A 13856-nucleotide genomic window follows, 5' to 3' on the forward strand; every position below is an offset into this window, starting at 1 on the left:
CTCTATTCTCCGTCAAAGGTATTGACGCTATCCTGAGTGTCACAGGAGGTGAAAGGGTGTTTTTTGCGGCTTGCAAAAAATCTGGGATGCCAAATGTTTATGTACTTCTCCGGAAAACATAAAATATGGAGGATACACAATTTTGAGAGTAAATTAAAGAGGGTACTGTGTAGCTAAAAATCATTATTTGAAATGTTGAGAACTCAAGTAGAAATGTTGTTTTACAAAAAAAAAAACGGTCCAATAAAAATGCAGCACACTAAGATTAAATGTGTACCAAACCCATTCTGGATAAGGTTTTGTTGTAATACTAGGGGAAGTGGATCTATTACTAAACGCCCTCCAGGGAAAATTCACTTAAAATGTTATATTGCCCGTTCTGTATTATTACTGAAAACAATTTCATAGGCAACCATTCATGCATGTGACAATGATACCGCGCAAAGTAAAAAAAAAAAAAAAGAGCATAACGCAATAAGAAAGATGTTAGTGGTCGTTTAATGTTTGAAAAAGAAGCTTTTGTTTTATACTGGTTATTTATTATGTCCTTGTGTCAGTGCAAAATATGGTGAAACCAGCAGAAGCCAATGGCAGATGCAAATAATGCAAAATTTCAACAAAGATGGAGGCAGGGCTGGAACGTGTGTCTTACTGAAAGCTTTTACAACACAAATGGTAAGTCTTTTAAGAGGAAACATGCACCCAAGGGAGGACATCTAATGGATAGATGAGTAACAAATGTAAATCTCACACATTAGTATTGTTATTGACACTATCGTTTATATAAGGCCTCCCTTGTATTATTTGTCAAGGTTGCCAAAATGAAGAGAGAGTAGGTTTTACACTTAGGACATGCATGCAAATAACTTACATTTATATTCTCAAGTACAAGCACGTTTGGAAGGAGGGCTGCATAAACCTCTCCACCCTCCTTAATTTTGAGTATTGATGTTCAACACTGATTTCATCGTAACATTTAGTGTGACACATTTCGATTTCGGTAACCCAAATTACTGCGTGAAATACAGCAGTAAACGTAGTGTGTGTGATAGGAAGTATTGCAGCTAGAAATGAAATACGGTGGAGCACTTCACTGACGATGAATGCGTGAAAACAACTGGACTTGTCTGATTTAAACGTCTCACGTTGTTGCATGTTGGAAATTAAATGGATATACTCTAAACTCTTTAGCATTTAACATTCTCATGCATACTAGTTGTTCAATCACAAGAAGAAAGTTCATTTAAAAGTAGTCCAAACATGTTACTCTTGTGGAAATGAGAGTGGAAACAGATAACTCGTTCAGTCCGGAGCATGCTATCATGCGCAGCCTCACTTCTGCATGTCGCACTGCAAGAGCAGTACGATGGATGGGTCGCTCTTGGCGGCTTCTTTGAACTCATCTAGTGAGATCTGGTCGTCGTTGTTTTTATCCATCTTGCTAAAGATCCGATCCACTCTTTGCTCTGGTGTCAGACCGTCCTCGTTCATCTTCATCATTATCACGGTTCCCACCATTTTATAAATAGCCTTCACACAGAGGGGAGAAAAGACTCAGGTTTAATGGCATGAGAAGGCTTTAAGATTCCGATATACACATCAGAGCATCATTCTTATAAAGTTGAAGTGTGTGATTTCTGTGCTACTGACATCACCAAACATAATAGGTCGTGTTTATGACGTCAGGTGCTTTCAAGTCACTTTCGTCAGAGCAAGATGGTGGTGTACCTTCTCTTAAGGTTCACTTTCGAAGTGGAACTTCAACACTGTGTCTTGGATTGACGCTATGGGGAACGCCGGTGTCTGAAGCACATGTGACAAACAAGCCAATTTTATTGGCCAACGACAGTCCATGACGTAAATAACGGAGCGCCTGTGAGTATTAGACGGTGCCTATAATACACTTCATCAGCTTTTTTGTCTCCAGGAGCCGCTTGTTTGTATGGGCGTGTAAGATAAACACTGTTGGAGGAAATAGGATGTGCTCATTATGATGCATTCATGGTAATAAGCTCTGTTCCTGATTCTCTCCTGAGGGATAGGAATCCAGCGTTTACGCAAGCGTTTTCGGCCCTCTATGGAGCTAGAGGCACTCAGTTATGCATTCACAGTAAGAGGCTCTGTTCTCACTTGATTCTCGATAGATTGATAGGAATTTAGTGTTTGGCTCTAGAGAGAGTGGAATGCATTCTTTGTGTCTACCCATGCTTGACTCTCTCTTGGCAATTGAGAGTCGAGCGTCTACACCTCGCTTGGCCAAGGCGGCAGGGCGGGATAGATCACCGGGATTGTAGGCGAAGCATGGAAGGAGTCTTACAGGAAGTATTTCCCTTTTTGGGCTTCTACTGTCAGCTCTGTTGCTTTCATGTCAGTTCAGGAAGCCACTCTCTGGCCACTTCTGACCTGAATGATTAATGTGGCATGAGCATGTGACATATGTGAGTATGCCCCAATTGAAGAGTTGTTTGCGAGATATATCTCTCCTGGTGCTGCATCCTCTTTAAAGGCTCCTGCCTTGCCAATGGAGCGAGTGTGTTTGCCTCTCAAGGAAGCTGAATGCACTCACTCTGTGAAGCCGCAGTGAGGCCCCTGTTTATGCAAATGTAGGAAAAAAAGGCCCGTTTAAAGCAACGTAGCGATCGTGGGGTCACAGGTGGGCAGAGAAGAAGCAGAAGTTATCAAATTGGTCCGTCTCCTCTGCTTACCACCTTGCGGCTCATGGCAAGGCATATATGGCCCCCACACCATGAATTCCACTCAGCAGTGCTGCTGGAACGTTGCTTACACTGAGGCTGGGGTCTGCCTTCATGGACCTAAACCACAAAGCATGAACTAACGCTAAAAGTGTGAGTTGCAAAAAAGTTGTTACGCTATCTTATCTGGTCTAGAGTACTGCTGGGGTTTAGCATGCTCCTCTGGGCCCTCTGTCCAGGGTCAGATTGATAGAATGTAAAGGACCTCGTTATACAGACTCTACATTATCATTCATGGCCCCCCAAGGTGAGAGTGGTGTTGATCTGTAGTTGTGGGCACAGGTTTATTGTCTCTGGCATCTCTCATGGTCCACTCTAATATCCTGAAGTATCTTTTTCCAGGGTTAAACTATATTCTCCTATGTTCTATGTAAATATATACTCCCCTATGTTAGGGTCTAAAGTAGAATTGTACGTTTCCTTATAAATGGTTGCTTGGGATACCCCTTTAGGGTTGATGCAGGGTGAACAGAGTTATGTAAGGCAGTAAAGATACCCTCTACTTTGTTTACCTCCCTTCCCAACTACTGTTGGGTCTTGAAGAATGGATGTATACTCTCGTATGCTCTAGTATGACACAGGTTCGAAGATCCTGACAAGGTAGTTTGCCTGATAAAGAGCATTCCTTCTTATTATTTTGCACTCAAGTGAATGGAGTCTTTTATGGATCCTGGAAAAACCCTAGGGGTTGAGTTAGATGACAATAATCTTTGGCAACTATATTCTGCCACTCTCATATCTGCATCCCTTTGGATGAAAATTTTCATTGCATTCCCAGTGGTAATATCCAAGGTTGTAGTTGAAAATATTCTTCCTTTGGCGGATACTCCCTAAGCCTAAGAACTATGTCAAGGCAAAGAAGCTGACATTGCTGAGCCATTTATTCCTTAGAGCTCTGCTCTTGGCTGACGACCTCCCTGCTAGGGAGGGAGGAAGTTTGTAAAGGCCAGGACTTCCCTTGTTATAAGAGCATAGAAGCTTGAGTATTTTCTATTATTTGAAGATAGTGGCTCAGGGAGTGGTACCACTTGACAATCTATATGAGTCTATATGCGCTCTTGATTGACGCTCTGATTCCGGCTAAGTAATCCGTAGAGTCAACTTATACTATGCACATTATGCCTTTGCATTCTCACAACTTAATAAGACAAGCATTCCTTCAGCATGGTGTAGTAGGTATTTGTTCCCCATTGCATCAATCCAAGATGTGCTGTTGAAGATCCACTTCAAAAGGAAACGTCTCAGGTTACGACTGTATCTGTTGTGAGCTCACTGTGTCTCGTTGCCATGTCTTAGTCCTGCCTGCGCATCTCCTTCAGACAAAAGAGTTGATGACATGTATTACAGGCGCCCTCTTTTATTCACGGGTGCTCCGCTAGCAACATCAGTAAAATTGGCGCATTTATCACACGTGCTACAGACACCAGTCACGTTGATGGCGTTCTCCTCAGCATCAACCCAAGACACAGTGTCTTGTTCCCCTTCTCAGGGAACCATGGTTACAGTCGTAACCTGAGACGTTTTTTTAACTCTACTTCTAGAAAATGAAGAACAAAGAATGTGCATCAGGTTTTGCTTTTTATGTATTTTAATTCTTTTAGGAAGCCAATGTAAATTGAATTGTTACATTTTATATAATATATAATATTATAATATTTTGCGCTTTGTTTTGTTGGGTGTTTTTTTTTTTGTTTTGTTTTTTGACAGTACTGTTTTGTACAAAACAAATTGTGGAAAGTGCTTATTTAAACACAGGTTCATCCAGTGGCATTCGTCTCATGCAAATAAACCAATTTTTGGTACCTCTATAATCTCCAGCATCTCCACTCGAGTGATCTTGCCATCTCCATCCAGGTCATACATGTTGAAAGCCCAGTTGAGCTTTTGCTCAAAGCTTCCCCGTGACGTGATGGACAGGGCGCAGATGAACTCTCTGAAATCGATAGTGCCGTCACTATTCTTATCAAAGGTCCTGAATGCATGCTGCGCAAACTTTGATGCGTCACCGTAAGGAAAGAACTGCAAGGGAAAAAAATAAGATTTTAGTCCGTTGATTGGTTTGGCAATGTTTCGCTTAAATTAGTAATAAAGGTCTTTGATTAAATAATGATCTTTCATTCAATTTTAAAGTTTAAAGCCCCACCTAGTGAATCTGGACAGACTGGGTTTCTTAGAAATTGCTGTGATATGTTAAAAGAATAGTTCACCCAAAACTGCATGAAAATAATTCTTCATGCAGTTATTTTTGACAGTATATCTCTATAGACTATATTTCATATTGACTTTTTTTGTCAAGCCCCAAGAAGCATAACATTTAGCACTATATTCCAAATCATATTAAGTCATATAATAGCTTTGTTTGTGTTAAAGTCCAATTTAGTTTAGTTATTCACCGAAAATCTTCCTCTCTGCTACAGTCAAAGGGCCAGATTTACTAAACAGGGTAAATTAGCAAGAGAGCGCAATTCCATAAAAGCGCCGATGGGAGTGTAAAGTTCTGCATGTGATCTACTGACGACGATGCGCAAATGATAGAACAGATGCAGCCGGATCATTTCCATTATGATGAACGCAATCTACCAAGAGCAGTGCAAATTAGCGTCTGGTTTAAGTGTCTGGTTAGCGTCTTTTGTGCGTTAAATAATGGCTCAAACACCAGTAAACTGACTAGCGCAAGCCTTTGTAAATCACCTTGCATGATTGATTTAAATACTGTCCCCTCATACATTTTGCACCTGAAAGGGAAACTCCTACAAATGCATATGCAATAAGATCAGCCACAAAAATAACCCTGTCCATGCCTTTTCGGACAGATTTTTCACTGCGTGTCTAAATCCTGACCAAAAGAGGGTTTGCTCTGGCACAAGCTGTTAGTATATCTGGCACAAAGAGTATTAGTGAATACTCGCTTACATTTTAGTCACAAAGCTCTCATGTGGCTTTAGATGTCTTGGGATACTTAATATCACATGTCATTCAACTACTTTCATGGTGCTTTTCTGTCTTTTTGGAGCTTGGTAGATGTGGCCACTATGACTTGTCATTGTATGAAAAGTTCTGCTTAACGTCTGTCCACATACAGCTTTGGATTGACATGAATAATGACAGCAGTTTTATTTTTTGAGTGAACTGTTCCTTTAAGAGGGATTTGTGTATGTTTATTGATTTTCATGTCTGATTTTTCTATAGCAGGCACAGCAGGTTCTGTTCTTTGCTTCAGGTCCATTCCATGGCAATTCATTAAAAAATAACTGGCCGCCGCACAACGGGTAGAATGAGAGTCCTCACATCTCACAATGTCACAGTTGTTCTATGAATAACATTTCACAGACTGCAGCTTTGATGGTAGTTTGTGCTTAACTCTACTGTCTTCAGTTAAACATACTGTCACAGTCACTCTTTTTTGTTAGCTTTCTCCTTTTTTCTGACATAAAAAAATAATAATCCAACTATATATATAGTTGGATAGGGGATAAGATAAAACCAACACACCTCTCTTAAACATGAATTATGATTTGAGGAACCATTCATGTCTTGAGCGCAAACGCTTCTGGAAGAGTTAACTGCCCAATTTCAAAGGGATAATTAATCCCAAAATAAACATTCTATAATAATTTTCTCAACCACATGCTGTTCCAAACATGTATGACTTTCTTTCTTCACCAGAACACAAAAGGCAATAATTTGAAGAACATTGGGAAATTGGGAATAATTGCAGCCCATTTTATATGGACACACAAAACACAGAGACATTTCTCAAAATGTAAGCTTTTTTGTTGCACAGAAGACAGACATTCATACAAATTTAGAACAGGATGAGGGCTTGTAAATGATGACAGAATTTTCATTTTTTGGGTGAACTATCGCTTTAAGTCCCAAGTATGCGCACCAATAATAGTGATGTTTGACTTGTTGAAATGCTAGACTAAACGCCCATGATCTCTCACCTTAACATAGAGCTGCTGAAACTCATCCAGGTTTAGTCGACCGCTGGGACAGTCTTTCAGGAAGCCCTTGTACCATTGCTTGAGCTCATGTTCATTAAACTCTGTGTTCTTCACAAGGTCCTCCATCACCTCAGGGGTCAGTTTGCTGTTCTGTTTTCCCATGATTACTGCATAGGAAATAAATGATATGGTGATAGAAAGTTCTCCAAAGTAGTTCTATAGTGGTGTTTTAATTAGAGAGTGTTAATGGTTACACTACAGCATCTCTGACAGCTGCTCTGTTCCTGAATAGTGAATTTGAGCCTGAACTGTAATCTATCTATATGCACTGATCCCACAATGGAGCAACAACGTAAACTGTCACAAAATAATCTTTTTTGATTAGGAGTTGATCATATGTGTTAAAGGCCAATGATGATTATATCAGCATTTGGCCATCAAAAACATATTGATATCTATAGAGGCTGATATAGCCTATACATGATACTTTCTAAATTTGTCTATACATTCTAAAATTAATGATAGAAATATGTACACTGTAGAAAATGTTTTTTTTTTTATTATTATTATTTTTTGTAGAAGTATCGTACAGGAAAATACTATTTCAGTCTTTGTATTTCACGTTTAATTCGATGTGTTTCTTTGTAATTATTTCTGAAATTTACTAGCAATTTCTGAGTGAAATTTGTTTCCACACCCATTTTTTTAAGTGTGCACAAATTTGATGAAGTTAGCACTTGTTTTAAACAATATTTATCCAAAAATCACTCAAAATATTAGAAAATGTGTGCATTGAAAAGGCTGTCCGAATATTTTGGAAATGACACTTCCAATATCTTGGCAATATCTATGTCGATTTTGAAAAAAAACAAAACAAAACAATGTATTATGTATAAGGCCAGGGGCCAATTACAAGAAACTCTTTTATTTAAAATATAGGCTATATTGTTTTTAAACAATTTATTTATTTGATCAAAAATACAGAATTTGTTTGAAATATTATTATTATTATTATTATTAATTTAAAATAATGTTTTTCTATTTTAATATATGTTAAAACGTAATTTATTCCTGTGATCAAAGCTGAAATTTCAGCATCATTACTCCAGACTTCAGTGTCACATGATCCTTCAGAAATCATTCTAATATGATGATTTATTATCAGTGTTGGAAATAGTTATGCTGCTTAATATTTTTTTGGAATTTTTTCAGGATCCTTTGATGAATAAAAGGTTAGCATTTATTTCAAATAGAAATCTGTACTGGTCAAAAGTTTGTGGTTTGTATTTATTTATTTATTTTTGGAATTTTTAAAAATATTTTATTCAGCAAGATGTGTTAAATTGATAACAAGTGATAGTAAAGATTTATATGTTTAGAAAAGATTTGTATTTTAAATAAATGCTGTTCTTCTTAACTTTTTATTCATCCCCCCAAAAATAAGAAAAATTCCCCCCAAAAATATTAAGCAGTAACTGTTTCCAACATTGATAATAAATCAGCACATTAGAATGATTTCTGAATGATCATGTGAAACTGAAGACTGGAGTAATGATGCTGAAAATTCAGCTTTGCATCACAGAAATAAATCATATCTTAAAGTATATTAAAATAGAAAATTATTATTTTAAATTGTAATAATATTTCACAACTTTACTGTTTTTTTCTGTATTTTTGATCAAATAAATGCAAACTTGATGAGCATAAGAGACCTCTTTCAAAAACGTAAAAAATAGTAAAGTTTCCGAACTAGATAGATAGATAGATAGATAGATAGATAGATAGATAGATAGATAGATAGATAGATAGATAGATAGATAGATAGATACCAGTCAAAAATTGGTTTGAAATATCAAATTTAAATAATTGCATCAGCCAATAACTGGGCCAATAACAATAAACAGATGTGGAGATTCCACAATCTGTCAGTTTCTAAATATATATATATATATAATATATATATATTATAGTAGCCTAAATATAGTATGAAAGAAGCCAAAATGTTTGTGCATATCATGAACTGTTATTAAATTATGATTCAATTGGCCTGTGCTGTTCTAGATGTGGTTATCAGCATTGACCATTAAAGAAATGCGTATTGATCGACCATTACCCAATATAGGCCTACATAAAGGAAAAGAACATGATGTCATGCATAGTAAATGTAAATGATTTAAAATATGAATTCAAATGTATATTTGCAACTAGCTCCACAAAATAATGGTACACAATGTACAAGTTATAAAAATATGAACACAAGGATGTCAAGTGAGATCAGATCATTGCAATCAGCCAGACCGTGTTGTGTTTCTCTAAATAGATCACAGTCACAAGAGTTTATGTGTAAAAATGGGCATCAGGTAAAATAGGCTACAAACGGGGAGGGGTTGGAGAGGAGCTTTTTATTTCCATGTGGAGCGTCTAGTCTGTATTTGCAGCTTGTCCTGCATCAAATGTGCCGAGCGACTGAGCATGAAAAACCGAGCAGCCTCGAACACATTTCCTAAGAATGCAGCTTTGATTAAAGAGAGTCAGGAATTATTACCCACGTCCCAATCGTCATTCTTATGTAATAGCACTGGGGCTTTTTCAAGCACCAATGGCTGAACGAATGACCTTGAGAAGGGAAACCACTGGGAAGCGATGCAGAAAAATGATCCATGATCCTAAACGGAGGAATTAAAGGTCTTAATCACGAAGATCTGTTGAAGAGCATGTGTCACCATCTGCGCGTTATGCCATTAATTCTACATCTCGTCCGCCCGAGCCCTTTGATGTGACAGAATGAGTAGAACATGATTTGTATATACATATAACCAACCCTACTAACATATAGCATCCCATTTTGAATCTTTCAAATGTGTTTTAATGTTGCACCAGTGTGAATGTGGACCACTCCGACAGACCGCAGAGAAAAGACGCAGTCCCTTTTTGCACTGCGCTCAAATCGCATAATAAATCTCTCAAGTGAAGCTGAGAAACATCAGTGCACCTCTTAAATTCATTACACAACACCATAGGGTTGTCCATTAACAGAGAGTAACAAGTAACCACTAAGCTTTCGTAACAGTGGCTGTCAGGGCTTTAAATGCATCAAATATACAGTTTTTAATTCAAGCTTAATACACCCTTAACCTGCGCAGGGTGTTCTGTAATCAGGCCATGTAATGCATGCGAGAGAACCTTTTCATTCAGTCACATGCAGGCATTCATTCATTCACTCACTCACTCATTCATCCCTGGCGCCTGTTAGATCGTTTCGATGCATTAAATGGCAAAAGCAGAAAATTAAACATACACGACCGCGACGCACATTAATATCTCACAGCTGCATAAACACGCATGCATCGCCTCTTACCTTCAAGTAACGCGTTAGAGGCTAATTGAAATGTGCTGGTGCTCGCAACCCGTCAGCTTTTGCGTGTGTCGAACCCAAATTCCTCGGATTCGTCGCGTTTACTGGACGCCAAATAACGCGTAAAGGTGATTCCAGCTGAGACGAGCCCGCTTCCGTCTGTGTGTGTGCGCTATGCGACGCAAGACATGCGGCATGCAGCGAGCATCACCACCACACCACTGCTGCTCCTCGCGTGCGTTTGCGCAAATTGTATGCTTGCAACCCTGCTCTTAGGGGGCTCGTGTCAGTAAACACTCTATTAACCATCGTATGCATGCGTATCTATTGGACAAGGGTCTTTATTACCTATTGTGAAAGGCTCCGTGTGCTGTATGTTCTTTATTTTTGGGCTCCCAGAGACCCCAGTGCGTTGTCTGTAGGAATAATAATAGTTATTTTGAAGCCAACCTTTTTATATACTATCACACATTCTTTAAATATGCTCATCTGACCTAGTTAAAATCCAGAAGAGAGATAGTAGGCTATTCATGTTTAGTTACATAGGCGCACACTTATAGAAATGTGACGAATCCAATAACGTTGTTTCAATTTGTAGAAAATTCAGTGGGGAAAAAAAAGAGGTCAAAGGAAACAGCTGGCAGGTGCATAAGGTCCAATTAGAGAATCTCAGCATGTGTAAATGCATTTATGTTTTAGAGCTGGAGTATCAGAGACCCCAAACATACAGTATATGTAATGTTTTTTACTGGGTGTTTGAAACATAAATTGCAGTTACGTTTAGAAATATATATATATATATATATATATATATATATATTTTTTTTTTTTTTAAGCTAATAAAACACATTTAGAAAACCTAAAACGTGGCTTTTAGCTTATACAAAGATGCTAAGTGATTTCTAAAAGGCTAATGCACCAGAGATAATTCATGTGTGGTTTTAAAAATCATCAAGTCATATCTCTTGGTTAATGACTTGCAAACATGGTCTGTTACTTTTTTCAGTCTTGGCTAATTAAGCAATTGGAAGACTGTTGTGTATATCATTTTGCTCACATTCATTTTAATTGGCTTCAACATTTCAAGTAAATTTCATTGGAAATTGTTTCCATACCTCTGTTTTCACAGTCAACAAAAGATTCTAGTCAAATCAAATGTACTTGTATTTATTTACAGAAAGTCATGATGTTAATGTATTATATCAGGGGTGTCCAAAGTTGGTCCGGAGGGCCACTGTACTACAGAGTTTAGCTCCAACTTGCCTCAACACACCTGCCTGGAAGCATCACCACGATATTTGCCAAGACATGTTCCTATAAACATATTTTGGTGATCCTGGAATAACATTCCTACAAAAACATAGTCCTAATCCCTTCCCCCTATCTAACCCTATACCCATAAAATCATCCCTAAAATCAGAGGGAAATTATAGATGAATAACACTGAAGCACCTAAACTTGCTTGTAAGCCTAAACTTGACATAAACTGTAAACTTGTCCCTCAAATCTGATTGATAGATTGGAATGTTGTTCCAGGATCAACAAAGATGTTGATCCAGGAACATGTTGCACTTGGTGAAATCACATTCACCAGAGCTGGGTCTTATTTCGAAGGCTGAGTCCTCTGGAGGTCACATTTCGAAGGCTGCTTCATTTCAGTAAACTGACCACTACATTCCAAAAGAAATCACAACAATTTATGCTTCCCTAGGAATAACGGTCAATTTTATAATGGTTACTGTTCTGAAATTAGGCATCCTTTATGACGTATGCGGCCGACAAATGTGACCTCCGGAGGATGCAGCCTTCGAAATGAGACACAGCTCAAGGTTCTAGTAGTAAACTTGATCAGCTGGTTCTGGTGTGTTTAATTGGAGTTAATTGGAGACAGTGGCCCTCCAGGAGCAGGATTGAACATTCCTGTTTTATATTTTCATCATAGTCGCATTTAGCAGATTAGAGCTGGATGAAAATATAGTTACATTTTGAGATGATATAAACAATCAAGCAGTTGAGATTTGCTTAATAGGATTTATTGCTTTACATATACTGTAGGTACTGTATACTGTATGCAGGTAAAGTACGATGTATATATCCAACTTATTCTGTCACCATTTACTCACCCTCATATCATTCCAAACCTGTTCATCCTTGTGTGAAACTGCTCTTTTCTATACAGTGAAGGTGAATGGTGACCATGTCTGTCCACTTTTAATTTTTGAGGACTGTGCCTTTAAGATGTCTGATACTGAAATTTAAATAATAAGTCAATGCATCAACAATTCTTCCTCCACAACGTGTTTTTTATATTACCCTGATTCACTATGCCTATTATAAGTTATATTTTAGACGTTTGGGATGTTTTTTGTGGGAAAGTGTGTACATACATATGACATACGCTGTACGTGTCTTGTCATATCCATAAATAGAGAAAAGTAGCTCCGGCTACTTTGATGTGTGTATGGCGTGGGAGTGCCATAGGTTAGTTGTCACAACAAGCGAGAAATGTTGACATGCATGGAGCAGCTAAATCTCGAACCTCCGGGGAATCACCCTTTTTAAACAAAAGCCGAACAGAGGAGCGTCTTCTGGCAAAAAGAGAACGTGACAGAGCTCGTAATAAAACCAGAATCAACACTGGCTTGGCTTTCCGGAGATGGTGAGAACTGAGGGATTTTAACTGTTGTAAAAGCGACGCAGAGATGTTTTTTTACTCAGCTGGAGAGTAAGGTATTTTAATAAACAGATAAATTGCCATATGTAGCTCTCTGGAGTTCATTGTAAAGCATTATCTATTGTGAAGGGTCATATTCATCGGCACAGTCACGCAGAGCCGAAGCACAACCAAAACAATGTTCTTCCACAAAATGCATGCAGTTTTGTTTTTTAAGCGCTAGAGGGCCAAAAGTTACATAGTGTACCTTTAAACATGACTGTAATGCATTCCTAAGTAATAATATGAATAAATTAATAACTCACTCAGGAACACAGTATAGAAATGATTGAATCAACAAATTTAGATAAAATGTGAAGTAAGACATTTGTTTTAATCTTTCAATGTGGTAGCAGGGCAAGTCCCAGTTTCAGTCATTTATGTTAATATCACTCCTCAAATGCAAAGCATTGTTATCAGTCTCCTGTGAGAAAAAGTTAAATAATTTTTTTAATGCAATAAAAGTGTACATGCTTCCAGCACCAGAATTTGAGCCCAGCTTGATCCTCGTTGATGAACCAGACAACAACATCCACCAATCACGTGGACTGATCCGGCTTTGTGGTGGTCTGACGTCCTGAGGATGAAAAACATTTGGAGAAAAAAGGAAAAAGCTGCTTCCCCCCTGATGTAACCCAGCCTGTATTCTGTCTATTTCTGCTTGTATTCTCGTCACAGATAAAGCAAGGCTTTCTGAGCAGAGATGCAGGGTGAAGGGACTGGTCTGCTCTCGCTGCAGGTGCGTCTGCATGAGTGAAACCCACAGGACCTGAGTGAATCACTGGGGTTCACTGAATCTGACGGCTGTGCTGAATAATCCTCGGGATCCGGTGACTCAGCTTGGTTTACTGAAGTCAAGAGGAATCAAGTTTGGTGAAGAAAACAGTGAAGTCAGGAGAAAGCACAGTGCTTATATGAATTACATTGGAAGCACCATATCATTAACACATTCACTCATTATATTGTCATATTTCATGCCTATATGACTTTCTATCTTCTGTGAAAACACAAAGAAAATAGAATGGAAGTCAATGAGGTCCAGTGTTGTTTTGGCCCCATATCCTCCCGAAATATCTTCTTTTTGAGAT

General features: G+C 38.2%; 1 protein-coding gene across 1 annotated transcript; it reads right to left on the bottom strand.

Moving 5' to 3' along the window:
- Window positions 1-754: 754 nt before the first annotated feature.
- Window positions 755-10466, bottom strand: vsnl1b (visinin-like 1b). Its single transcript, XM_079853906.1, has 4 exons — window positions 10059-10466; window positions 6701-6867; window positions 4557-4772; window positions 755-1530 (listed from the first exon to the last, which is right to left on the bottom strand). The coding sequence occupies exons 2-4, from the start codon at window positions 6860-6862 to the stop codon at window positions 1333-1335; spliced, it is 576 nt and encodes a 191-aa protein (XP_079710032.1). The 5' UTR covers window positions 6863-6867; window positions 10059-10466; the 3' UTR covers window positions 755-1332.
- Between the last annotated feature and the right edge of the window lie 3390 nt (window positions 10467-13856).

Source organism: Squalius cephalus (genome assembly GCF_949319135.1).
Source record: "Squalius cephalus genome assembly, chromosome: 20".
Taxonomy (NCBI): domain Eukaryota; kingdom Metazoa; phylum Chordata; class Actinopteri; order Cypriniformes; family Leuciscidae; genus Squalius; species Squalius cephalus.